The sequence below is a fragment of the Branchiostoma belcheri genome, unplaced genomic scaffold (assembly GCF_001625305.1).
Source record: "Branchiostoma belcheri isolate BF01 breed outbred unplaced genomic scaffold, Haploidv18h27 scaffold13, whole genome shotgun sequence".
Taxonomy (NCBI): Eukaryota; Metazoa; Chordata; class Leptocardii; order Amphioxiformes; family Branchiostomatidae; genus Branchiostoma; species Branchiostoma belcheri.
This window is the reverse complement of record NW_017802713.1, coordinates 2,619,075-2,633,283: the sequence shown is the minus strand read 5'-3', so window position 1 is coordinate 2,633,283 and position 14,209 is coordinate 2,619,075. Positions and strand designations below refer to the sequence as shown.

The window sequence follows — 14,209 nt, the reverse complement described above, 5'->3', positions numbered from 1 at the left end:
GTGTTTGAGTAAGAGTTAACAGAGCATACAAAATGTGTAGGTAAACATTATGCATTTGCTTTGAAAATGTTACCTTTCCATTTCTGTTCTATCATCTGTCTCCAAGTGCATGTATCTATTTTCCTCTTTACCCTTATCAGTCCCCGCAATCTTCCAGAGTCCGTCATTAAGGTTAGGTCATGCCTTGGGAACACAGATGCCACCCTGCCTCTAACATGTTGCCTTGCCATCCATATCTATAAACCATCCCTTCCATCATCTCAAGGCCGGTGGATTCGATTTTGCCGTGACTGAATCAGAACTGCTAGGGAGACAGACCCTGGGGACATGTCTAAACTACAGCTTCACATTCTGCCTGTAGGAGGCAATGTCATTACTAATACTCCTTAGGATTTAGGTCCAAGAATGAATAACATCTATTAGGCCACACCAATTTAATTTGTTGGTTCTCGGATTCGCCTCTTCATTTTTTCTGATTTGCAAAAAAAAATTTAAAAAAGGATTCTGGTTCTGAGTCAACTCAAATATGCTTAATATATACATGTATTTTGCCCCCAACAGTTGAGGAAACAAGAGTTTCCTTCTTTGCTACCTGATCAGATAACAATAAGATTACAAGATGGCATAACAAGAAATAATAATACCAACAGAATAACAACAATAATAATTGTAACAAAAATGTTAATAACAATGATCATGATTATAACAAAAATCAACAATGAGATAATAAAATAATGCTCTAATACTAACATATCTAACCTTCTTTTTATTATTAGAGGATTACAGTTTTAAAAGACTAAGAAAATCATAGTGATGCACGTAAGGTATGTCTGGTGCACGTAATTTTTTGGTACCTCCCCCAAGGTTTACAAAAAAAAAAATTGACAATGACTATGTGTGCCTTGAATACAGAATACCTTGCTGCAAAACACACACAGCTAAATCTGTTCTCTGGAGAATATCATCCATTACTGACATTACCATGATGTACATTTTGTAGTCTGAACATGGCATTCCATCTCAGGACATAGCCAAAAGGCATCATTCTTATCTCACCCCTACTTAAATGTCAGAGTGCTGCCGGCAGAGAAGTTGTTTATGTAGTCCCTGTATGTGACCTGTGCAGTGTCCCACCATAAAATAGATGGATACTTACCCAAGACTTTTTTGGCGACGTCTCAGGGAGGAGCCTAATGGTACAGTATTGTGTGCAGTTTGCAAGAATTCTACATGTAGGAATAGTACAGGCATTTTTGGCGACGTCTCAGGGAGGAGCCTAATGGTACAGTATTGTGTGCAGTTTGCAAGAATTCTACATGTAGGAATAGTACAGGCATTTTTGGCGACGTCTCAGTGAGGAGCCTAATGGTACAGTATTGTGTGCAGTTTGCAAGAATTCTAGGAATGGTACAGGCATTTTGTCCACAGGCATGCAGAATGTCCACATGCATGTCTCTGACCCACATCAATGCCCACATTCCTGGAAACCCTTGGGAAGACCTCTCTTTTCCCAGATGGCCCTACTTTCTGTGACTCCGGGGCTCGTTCACTATACACTCAGGGGAGGAGTGCACTGTATCTGTCTAGACTTTAAAGGTACCAAGTCTTCCTCAAAATCATTAAATCATGTCAGTGCCATGCAAACAATAGCTGGAAATAATTTAAAATGGCTACCTCCTTCCAGCCACGAAAACGACGTTGAAGAACCTGGTGAAGTTGAAGACGTTCAGGGCGGCGTTCCGACCCTTGGGAAACGTGCAGAGGAACGTGTGAGCCACGACCGATGCAACAAACCGGCGCTGAAGAACCACCGACCCACCTGTAGGAACAACATAACGTTTAAGTCAGTGCTTTTCATCTCTCATAAGGTCAGACACAGGAAGTTGGGTCCCAGAAGCTGAGATTCTGATGGCTCAAATTCAGAATTAACTAAAAAGAGGTTCAAATTCAGAACTAAAAACTTAAAGGTGACATTTGCAAATCATATTAATATGCATATAATGTTTACCTTCGCATATCGTCTACACTGTTAATTACACATGTATTACTCAAACACATGATATATATGGTGACAGGAGTCTAAATCCCTCCTGCTATGAAATTGCAACATGATGTACATGTAACCCAACACTGAGTTACCATGGTGACAGACTTCTGGTTCAGGTCATTGATCTTATATAATGGTTTGGAGAAGAAGAGGAAATAGAGCAAAAACAATAAATTTTTAATATAATAATAATGTTTTCCTTCGGTAAACTTATAATATATGATTAATACATTTAGTGTAAATTTGAGGGGATTGCACATGCAGTTGTCCCTCTGTCAGTAAGACATAGTTCCTGTTTAGAAACTTTTATTCAGACTGTCTCATCCTGTCCTAGTACATTTTATTTAGGCAAAATCAACGTTGGTCACACTATGGGATTGGTCTGTTGTGTTTATGTATCGGTTAATTCACATAAATGTAAGTCACTACATTGGATCCTCAACTACATATAAGACTGACTCAACTTGTATATTTGTGTGTTTCCACTAATGCACTGGACCTAGAGCTGTGTACCGGTACGCAGTACCGATACTGTACCGGAAAAATTGATTTGGTACAGGTCCAAAATACCTAATCCCTCAGTACCTGTACTGTACCTAAACAATTTCACACCAATTTTATGCCTATTTGTGACCTCAAATGGGTCCCTGTGTAAGGACAGTGTGTTCATGAAAACAAAAACATCTTTAGTTTTGCCTATATTTTATCTGAGCATTCGCCATAAACAAAGAATAAACCTTAACTAACAAGTTTATTAATGTTTTTTTGTTATTGAAGGAGTTCAGAAGAGCATATAAATTGGTCGAATTGTTCAGGTACAGGTTCAGGTCCGGACCTGTACCTAAACCTGTGTACCTGTACCTGTACCTGTACCTAAAATTTGTTTAGGTACACAGCTCTAACTGGACCTGTATGTAACATTAAAATAAAATCCCTTAGCTACATTGTAAAACCTTTAGAGTGCTTTTACAGACTGTATGTGTGAGCAGCATGGTTAATGTACAAAGCAGAGTTCTGTAAATGTTAAAGCAGCGGAGCACAGATCTGAGTGATTAGCCAGCTGTTACTGACGTGAAGTTGAAGGTTAACATGTTGTTTTCCAATCTGCGATGAAGAACAAACATGAATAAGTCAGTAGGAATAAAAGTCATGAGCGCTTCTAACAGTAAATCAACGACTGGAACAGCTTAGAAGTTTTCATATTAATTTAAAAAAACTTCAGATCCATTACAAGTTTATGGGATGTATCATACACAGTTCGGACAGAAAGCTTCACCATCCATTTTTCTTAATAGGATGAAAGATGAAATTATGATCCTTGACAATTTATGAAGTACCTAGAGTTTTTGCGAATTTCCTGTTTCATTCATTACTATTTACAAAATAAAAACATAAAAATGTTCATATTTGACAGACATGCTGCCAGTCTCTCATTGGTGGAACTGCTAAATGTGTAAAAGACAGTCAGGATCATTCTACGGATCATACTCATGTACACAATAGACCATAAAAATCATCATAACATTTCTATTTTAACAAATTAAATGAATTTGCAACAATTCTACAAGTCCAAATACAATTTTGAGAAATCGCTGATATTCTTCTTATATGAATAAGTCACTGCAAAATGAATACTGCCAGAATCATTCCAGAACTGTTCAAAAAGAGGCCTCGTATGTTGCACTTAGGCTATACCAATTTAATTTCTTGGTTAACGGATTTGCCCGCATCATTTTTTCTGATTTGCAAAAAAAAAAAAAAAAAAACTCAGAATCAACTGCAAAAAGCTCAATTTTATTTTGCCCTTTTCTTCCTAGTTGTTACAGTTATTCCATCTTTCAATGCAGTGGTATCCTTAAAAGTTCAAAATTCATTGTTTAAATTTTGAACCAGCCTGGTGTGTTGACTTCATGGCTCCTATTGTACCATTTTGGGCCATAATAGGATGCCTACTGTAGGCCTGTTTTTATTTTTTTTCGCCCGCCCACTCGATTATTTTTCTAGAAAAATCCATTAACCAAGAAATTAAATTGGTGTGGCCTTATAAATTTACAATATTATTGTATAAGCAAGTTACAACTTTGCACCTGGTATTGTGCAACCAAATTTAGATGTCCAGCGGAATATTGATTCAAGTTCAAAGTGAAGCGAAGCTTTTACGTTTGGCAATGGTGCCACTTAAGGTCCCTTTGAACTAAGAGCCAAAATGTCTTAAATCTTATTCCCCCTTTTAGGGAGAGGATAAATCCATATCACTGTTCCATTAGACTCTGATGCACAAAAACAAGAACTGGTCTAAGTCCTTGATACATCTACCCTTTTAGTAAGGGGAATGAATGCTCAATTGAACACAGTGGATCAAAGAAATGACCACACGATGTACATTGTACTAATGAGGGTGTCTTTATAAGTTATATTTATATGTAAGTCGTTACATGTTTAATTAGTACATAAGGACTTCTTCGAAATGCAGTGAATTAGAAGTCTTGTGTACTACCGGGTACAAGGCCAATTTAATTCTTGGTTAACGGATTCGCCGCTTCATTTTTTTCTGATTTGCAAAAAAAAAGTTAGAATCAACTGCAAAATGCTCATATTTTGTCCTGAACAGTTGAAAACAGTCCTTTTCTTCCTAGTTGTTACAGTTATTCCATCTTAAAATGCAATGGTATCATCAAAAGTTCAAAATTCATTGTTTAAATTTTGAACCAGCCTTTTGTGTTGACTTCACGGCTTCTATTGTTGCCTTTGGGGCTATAAATATAATAGAATGCCTAGACCTGTTTTAATTTCTATTTTTTTCGCCCTGTCACTTCATATTTTTTTCTGAGAAAATCCGAGAACCAACAAATTAAATTGGTGTGGCTTCAACTGCAAACTTCAAATGCAGTGAAAACCTCCTATACCCTCCTTCTCCCTAGCCTGGTATCCAGTCTGATCGTGATTGGGGGTATTGGGGTGTTCAGGCAGGTTGTGTCTTCGGGGGCTCTAATAGCTTCCCCCGCCCAGTGCAACAGACCGTCCCGGTAGGAGTGTTACGCTAATCAGAGACAGTATGCTTGGGGATTTGGTTGTGTTCCTGGAGGGCTAATTAATCTCTCGTGAAATACACACCGGGAAACCTATGTGAGGCGGGCGGGACAGAGCTCTTACGGCCCTGAGCTCTTACGGCCCCGACCACGATCAGACTGGATACCAGGCTACCTTCTCCTCTAGTCAAGTCGGCCTGCGAAAATGAATTTCCGGCAGGTTGATAAAATCACTCTAGACTGAGTGGGAAGTAATAAAGCACTCATGCTGAGAAGACAAGGTGTTCCAGATAAGAGCAGTCAGAGTATCGCTTGTATCAACACTGTCCTCTCAATGCATGGCTTTTCCTATTACTAGAGTACTCCCATCTGAGTACCCTCAATTTTGCCCATGCAGCCCACTTTTACTAATTATAACGACTGCACTTAAACAACGGCACTCAGACTTTTGGAGGTTTTGGAGGACAGCATGTCATGAGATTTAAAATGTTCAACATCCTTTTTCTGTTTGTTTGTTTGTCTGTTTTTCTGTTACCTGCAATGTAGCAAAGTGGTCTGAAATACATGGTTGAACATATAAAATACATCTTTATTGACATCTTTATCAATGGTTCATTTTATGTCTAACATTTCTCTACAAACGTACATGTATGTATATGTGTATGTTTGTGTGTGTTTGTGTGTGTGTGTGTGTGTGTGTGTGTGTGTGTGTGTGTGTGTGTGTGTGTGTGTGTGTGTGTGCGCGCGTGTGCGTGTGCGTGTGCGTGTGCGTGTGCGTGTGCGTGTGTGTGTGTGTGTGTGTGTGCGTGTGCGTGTGCGTGTGCGTGTGTGTGTGTGTGTGGGTGTGTACATGTGTGTTGGACTTGAATCCAGAACCTTTAAATTTCTCACTCAACCATTACCCTTAACATAACTGTAAAGGTTACCACATATATATATGTACAAGACCACCATGGCACCATCTGTATTCAATCCATCTGTATGTATACAGTATAACATGTATACAGTATATGCAAACATGTACAAAGCCTCGTATCTATCATATACAGATCTAAGAAGCCCTTAAGGCTTCCTATATCCTTTTGGATCCCTCTAAATATCTTATTCCCATTAATGGATCATATCTGGACCTGGTAATGGCACCACGGTCATACAGATTCAGTGATTCCATTGCTGAACCCCTCTGGCTAGGAACATGCGACATTTGTACGTGTGCATGTGACATTTGTTCTTTGCCATCAAATATTGAATCAAGGATTCCATTTCAATGTTGCATAAACGACCTTTGCTTATACACATATCATATACTAGTTGAACCTCAATCCAAACTTAAAGAATGCTATTAATTTTTGAAGGATTTTTTTTATTGCAACAAACTGCTGTGTGCATGCGACATTTGTTCTTTGCTTAATCAAATATTGAATTAAGGATTACATTTCTTTCAATGTTGCATAGACCAAAAAAAATTACCTTTGCTTATACACATATCATACACTAGTTGGACTTCAATCCAAATGCTATACATTATTAACATAGAATGCTATTAATTTTTGAAGGATTTTTCCTGGGGGTAGCAACATAGTATCATGATACATGTAATAACTCAAAATGCCATAGATAAGAAATAGTGGTTTGTGACCCTGGACCATGATCTGGTATTAAATTCTCATTACATCACACCTTTGGGGCAATCAGCTAAAATCTACTGCACACATTGAAGTAAACTTTAACAGCTATATGATAAGTGCATAGTGTTACCTGTATGCAAGGACATGGTGTGACATAATTGGTGATATACATGTATACAATATGTAATTATTAGTTTATCTTTCATGAGCAGCTGAAATTATAAGTTGAACCAAGTGGGCTCAAATTTGAATTGGTTGCCTTTACAATATTACAAAATTATAAAAGATGTGTATCATTATTAGGAGAAAGACAGTTATATTAGCATATAGTATAGAAACCTTGTACTATCATCATAATTAAATGATCACCACCACCGTCACAATTTTAGACTTTGCAAAAAATGAGATGTTGCAAAAGATGTTGGTTTTAATGACAATTCTTAAGCATTATTCTTCTTCCTAAGTTGTTTTTGATTAAACTTCAACATCGTCCATTGTTTTTTACCTTGGTCATACATGTGGGTAAAAGGTCCAAGGTCAACAGGTGTATAATTTGTGCTGCATGGTCACCTTTTTTATGAACATATGGAATATCTAACTTTTTTAGTGCACACTATACAGAATGTACATGCAAGCAAGTGCTACTAGAGTACAGAGTAGTCTCATCCGTAAATAATTTCATCAGGTTGGTAAACGAATGAATAGCAAGGTTCTTTGATCACAAACATTTATTTTTCACGAGCCGACGTTTCGATGAAGTAACAATGCCGATGTATGTCACAATTGCACTTTTAAATGCACTGTTAACAGTTCAACTGAACCAAGTAACAGTGCACTGTGAACCATGTAACACGTTTAGTGCACTCTGCCCCAAGTAACATCTAGCAGCAGTGCACAGTTTTAAACCAGTCAGAATTGCCCTGATGAAGATGACAGACGGTCATCGAAACATTGGCTCGTGAAAAATAAATGGTTGCAAACTTTGCTATTCAGAGTAGTCTCATTCTTCGCTTCTAAAAGTATTTGGATAAGTCTCAGAAACTTGACGCCATGTTGGGAAATCGCAGTCTAACTTAAGATTACACTTACTTAAAAGATCTTTTGTGTGGGTAGTGCGTTGTACATAAATCAACTCGATGGCATAATGCACATGTTGTTTGAACACTGTCCAGCCTGGCACTTGATGTATGGAGAAATGGTCCCACCCATGTTTGTTCCAGCCAACCTGCATTTAAAGCCATGGTCAACATCAGGGCTCGAAATTAAAGGTGTCCCAATGGCCACTGACCACTAAAATTTAGGCTGGGACAACTAAAAAGACACTTTTTTGGGACAATCGAAAAATGATCAACATCAAAATGTCAGCTCTTCTTTAATCTATCAGGCACACGTCCTGGCTTTTGGATTCGGAAAAGTCCCCCAAATTTCCTGTCTACTCTGCAATATTATAGTGCGCCTGGGAGTGAACATAAGAAATAAAGTTGGAAGTTCAAGTTAAAGTCATACAATACTTTCCAAAAACAGGTTGGGGCAATTTTTCCTTACTTCGGGACAATTGAAATTTATTTTTGGGACAGTGCTGGGAAAATAGGAAGAAAAGTTAATTTCGAGGCCTGCAACATGTTCTTTGAGCCAGGGGGTCGTATTACCCTGTATTCACACAGGCAACAATGGGCACCCTTCTTCAAGTTTCCCATTCATTCTTCCCTGAGGAAGTTTGTGTTTCAAGTGTTTACCACAGGTACAGGTACTCTGTTCATAAACATCTCACCTGAACAAGACATTTTACATGGCGCATTTTCTACATTTCTGCTATATTTCCCTCCCCAAATACCACATATAGTTAGCCTGGGTACCATCCGGATTTTCGCTACACAACGCTCTGGTACCATCCGGATTTTCGCTACGCAACGCTCAAAAAAATTGTTTTTTTCTAGCGTTGCGTAGCAAAAATCCGGATGGTACCCAGGCTAACATATAGTATACAGGAGAAAGGAGCGCATCGGCAGAACGTACTGCGCCAGCAGGAAACCCTGATTTTTTTAACGATTTTCGTTGGATTTTTGGTCACCTCTGCATTAGAATTTTGCCTATTGCGGAAGATATTTTTTTCAACATAAGAATTTTGGAAGTTCAGACGGGAAGTTAACTTTATACGAATATGACCTTATGTAGACATTCTGCCGAGGTTCTATGCACAATACATTACAGATTTCATGCAGGTGCAACTACTTACGGTTCTTCCGACGTGCTGGGAAAAGGGAAATCAAGATTATTATATTATACTCTTTCAATCACTTACAAGCAAATTGCATCCCTGGACAAGACTGAGACTCAGAGAAAGAGATAAATTTGTTCTTCCCTAAGTTTCATCAACTAAGACTGCGTACATTATTTTTATTTTTATATTTTAGCGTGACTGCACTTGAAATCGTCCTCTGACGTTTTGAGCCTTGGAATTCACCACAAGATGCATATGTTACACGGCAGAAAAACATCCATCATTTTGAAAGGGAAGATTAGGAGAGATGCCTCCCTATCCTTTCAGCTGTCAAGTATATTATACACACTATATATTTCATGTCTATGGAATTGTAGGAACTCTTCATCATGACATTCATGTGTAATATCAAATCTCATAATGGACTGTAAGACACATTAAACAAAATGGTGTTGCAAGGCCCTATCAATGTCAAATCCAGAACCAAATGCCTATCTAGTATCTACAGAGTTCTATGACTGAATGGGTTATGGTTTAGAATCAGGCACGGTCCTGTATATACAGGTCTCTCAGAGTGTTTCCAAGATCATATAATATGTTAGCCCCTGAGGGCTGAGGCCACACCAATTTAATTTCTTGGTTAACAGATTTTTCTAGAAAAATAATGGAGCGGGTGGGTGAAATAAAAATAAAAATAAAAACAGGCGTAGGCATCCTATTATGGCCCAAAATGGTACGATAGGAGCCATGAAGTCAACACACCAGGCTGAATTTTGAACTTTTATGATACCAATGCATTGAAAGATGGAATAACTGTAACAACTAGGAAGAAAAGGACTGTTTTCAACTGTTCAGGGCAAAATATGAGCATTTTGCAGCAGGCGAATCCGTTAACCAAGAAATTAAATTGGTGTAGCCTAAAGTACAGTTCTGAATACAATTGGTTTGGGACATTTTAGCACAGTTCTAATATGAGTACAACACGGTTCTGGATAAAGCACAGTTATGGGGCCTTGTGACATAAATGGTAGCATGTTCGGCTCAGGACCAAGAGGTCGCGGGTTCAAATACTACCATGTCACCGATCTTGTGCCCTTGAGAAAGGCACTTTACACGACTTTCCTCACTTCACTCAGGTGGAAATACATGTAAGTGCCTACTAGCTTTGGTTACTATAATAGGCACGTTCCTCAGATAGGACGTTAAATGGAGGTCCTGTGTTTGGGGAGAGTCACACCCCACGCATGTTAAAGAACCCACCGCACTTATCAAAAAGAGTATACTATAACTTATAAGGGACCTTCCAGGTGCTTCATCTATTGAAATATTTTGACTGTACAGTTTTCTATCCTTGAGATTAAGGCATTTGGGTACAGATCAATATATTGATTTTTATATCCCATCAACAGCTATGAATAACTTGTTTACAAAACAGTAACTACATCTATTTTTACCTTTGATAGTGATACGTTATCAACTTGTGTAAATCATAATGTACATGAGAATATTTGTAACATTGTTTCACTGTATACAGCGTGCAAAATACCTGGTTGCCCAGTTGCCCCGGGCAACCAAATTTTACTTGGGGCAACCTATTTTTGAACCTAGGTAGCCCAGTGTGCTACCTGAATTTTAAGAATGCCCCCCAAATCATGCCCACTTCGCTTGCACCACTGTAGTATCCGGCAGATGCTTTTTAATGTTATTATCCAATTCAGTTAACTAAAGGCTGTTAGAAATTAATATTGTCAAAGGCTTATGTATGTAACATTACTTAATTTGAAGAAATTAGTAACTTATAGGTGGGGCAACCTAAAATTCTGATAGGCAACCTAATTTTTGCCGTAGGTTGCCCACTGGGCAACAATGGTTCAAAAAAGTATTTTGTACACTGTGTAATATTATCAACCAAAGTTCAATATCATATCTAGTTCCGGTTGCATTAGCTAGGACAAACATTGAGTGTTAAACAAACAATTTGTGCTATACACTAGTAGTACTAATGATTTATTGATTGTGCCCAGGAAGCATATTTTAGTCAATGTTGTCATAAAGTAAACAATTAAATATGGCATTTAGTAGTCCAGTCACAGCCAGTACACTATATTAAAATCAAAAGAGCTGTAAATTATACCTTAATGGTACCATGAAAATAATATCAATATCTTGAAAATCAATTATTTCTTTATTATTGCACCTGCAATTTTGGTTACTTCAGTGTAGTAAGTTACATGTACATTTGTGATAGTAGGAAATATTTTATCCTTTTTTTCATAGGCCATTCTGAAATTTTTAGACATTTTCACAAGGACACCACAGTGATATTTTATATTTATGTCATACCTGGGCCGCGATTACGTTCGATACGGGTGTTCCAGCCAGTGTGATAACTAGCGATATGGCCAGGGGGTTCTTAACGCGTACGGCCCAGGCTTCCGTGGCTTCCATAGAGCAATTCGAACGCATTTTGCACCGCTTTCGAAAATTCGAATACAGAATCCAGACGTTGGAACTGATGTTGTTGCATTTTTTGGGATTTAGGGACACCAAATTTTTGCTCATTTCGCATTGAAAGGCGTGTTTTCTTGGGTGGGTATGACATAAATAAAATACAAACACAGTGTATTCCGCTTCACCCTCGGTCCCAGCCCTCCCACGGATTGGATCTCCCTCCGGCATTGGGAGATCCGACGCGCGGTCGGGCTGGTACCTCGGGGCCCGGCGGGCAATACGGAATATCCTGTGTTGTACTGTGTATTCTATATATTACCTCATCCAAGTTCTTAACACCTGTTCTGGCCCCACAAAAATCCTAAATTGCTGTTGATATATGCAAATCCCCTTGAGAGTTTTCTTCTCCTCAAAGTACATGTAACCTTTGCTAAGGAAATTGACAACCATTTAAAATGAGTCTATATATAGCTCCTAACAAATGATGCATGACCAAAGAACATTCATGTCTTGCCCTGATCCTTTAAAAGATACTCCAGGGACTACAGGGCTCGAAATTCATTTTTTGGGATATCTGGTGCACCCAACCTAAAAAATTAGGTGCACAAAAATGTTTTGGGTGCACCATATAAACAAAATATATAATATAATACAAATCTTACTGCTCCTCTTCTGAGCTTGAATCTAAAATGGGAGCTAACTCGAAATTCATTTTTGGGAATAGGTGCACAGGTGCACCCAACCTAAAAAATTAGGTACACAAAAAATTTTTTGGGTGCACCATATAAAACAAAACTTAATAACTTTATTCTTACTGCTCCTCTTCTGAGCTTGAATCTGAAATGGGAGCTAACTTCAAAATCTTAAACAAGTACTACAACAAAGATTTTATTATTTTTCTGACCCTTAGATGCCAAGAATATCCTGCATACTACATTTTGATAATTACAAAAATACCAGTGCACCAGTGCACCCACAGAAAATAATTGGGTGCACAGCTCTAATTTTGGGTGCACTAAGGTGCACATGCACCCAGTATTTCGAGCCCTGGACTGTATTGTCTAAAGTGCATGTTGTCAAATGGGGGGCAGGAACCTTGAAGAATTTAAATGGAATTTTCATCCTCCTACCTTCTAGGTGATTAAAATTTATGAGGCAATTCGGTGTTTTAATACTGCAGTAGCATTTACGGATATCAACAGAAGTAAACAAATATACTTAGAAAGGCTTTCTGCTAGCTTTAGGCTCAATGTTGTTGTTTTAAGCCTACACCAAACAACAAAAGAAAGATTTGGGCATGACGTCAACTGTAAATTAACAGTACTCAGGCATGACGATTTGTTATTTTTAACCCAAGGTTTCGTCAATGGGCGATCACTCAAAAAACAGGTGTGCTTTTTCGAGAGTTCATTCATGCAAAATTCCTTCTGTCTTTCTTTCCTATGACAGTCAGATCGTGCCTTAGTAAAATTTTCAGCGGTGACGTTGCATAAATAAGAACAAATAATCGCATATCGGGCTTGAAAGATAACCCATGGTCTTAAAAACGTAACGTAAGAATTATTAAATTTAAGGTGTTGTCATCATATGATGCAACTGTACTTGTGTCTCACTTTTCCATTGAAATGACTTCACATGGAGCACAAGATGGCATGGCCATCAGTCTTTTCTGTCTCTCGTAGAAAATAATTCGGCTCTGTAATATCTTACACAGATGGACACAGTTGTGTCAAATATTATACAGTGCAGTGCGAGCGTTGCCCCCCTCCCCTAACCCACCAAATCTTACCTCTCTGTCGCTGACTTATTTTCAGTCCAGAGGCCGGTTTTAACTCTCCCAGCTCCAGAGCCCTGTCTGCTATACACGGCAAGGTCTTCCCGAAAAAGTCCCGTCTCTCTTCTTCGCCGAGGACGTTCTGCAGGAACCAAGCCAGGCCCGCGACGTGACTGTCTCGGTCTCTCTTCGGGGGCTTCCTCCCCCTCGCCCGCCGAGAGTGCTTCCCTCGCTTCGATACCTTCTGCCGCGAGTGGGCGAGCTCGTAAACGTGATCTAACGCCGGGACAAGATCATCGGTCGTCTGGACCGTCTTCAGGCCCTGAAGAAGCAACTTGAGGTCATCCCAGGTGGGTAAGTCGCAGGGAAACACGATTTGTTGTCCGCTGTCTTCTTGTTGTCCTTCAGCCATTTTGTTTGCGGGGTTGCCGAGACAGTTAGATGTGAGTAGCGGCACTGTAGTCAGCTGTATCTCCGCTTTTCACTGTACGGCCCGGAAAATCGCTCACAATGTCCCTCTTTGAGAAGAAAATATATTTCCTACACGCTGTACCTACTTTTTCATCCCTTCCACGATTTTATACTAGCCTGCCCGGGTAGAAATAAAATGAGTTGCGTCCACAGATGCAACCGTAGATTTTGTTTTGGGCCGGGGTTTTTTGCGATATTGCGGAAGTGGTCGGACGCGCATGCGAAGTGTCCCGGCCGCATCTTCCGGAGGGAGGTGCACGGAACAGCTGGAAAGTGAAAGTGAGACGGGGTAAAGATGACAGGAAGGCGGTCGGCAGGTGGTTCTGTTTGTACTTTCACTACTTACTCTGCTACTCGTCTGACAACTGGATCAGGACTACTCTCCAAGCAGAGGTTTGGGTTTGGGGTTATTTTGGGCGTGTTTTTAGGCTTTTTTTTTAATCGGGGTTTCTTTTTTGCGCTGGATTTTTTTTCACCCATTGAACCCAACAAAAAAATCCAGTGCAAAAAATAAACCCCAACAAGAAAAGCCTAAAATACGCCAAAAATAACCCAAAACTCAAACCTTTGTTTAGAGAGTAGTGATCG

At 39.1% G+C, this 14,209-nt stretch overlaps 1 protein-coding gene across 1 annotated transcript in view; it reads right to left on the bottom strand.

Moving 5' to 3' along the window:
* The window catches only part of LOC109463758, a 34,912-nt gene extending 21,087 nt beyond the window's left edge, over positions 1–13,825 (bottom strand). The window contains exons 1-2 of the mRNA XM_019760608.1: positions 13,166–13,825; positions 1,675–1,819 (exon numbers count right to left, since the gene is read on the bottom strand). Of these exons, the coding sequence (XP_019616167.1) occupies positions 1,675–1,819; positions 13,166–13,562 (542 nt within the window). The 5' untranslated portion in view covers positions 13,563–13,825. The remainder of the gene's footprint in view (positions 1–1,674; positions 1,820–13,165) is intronic.
* Positions 13,826–14,209: the final 384 nt, after the last annotated feature.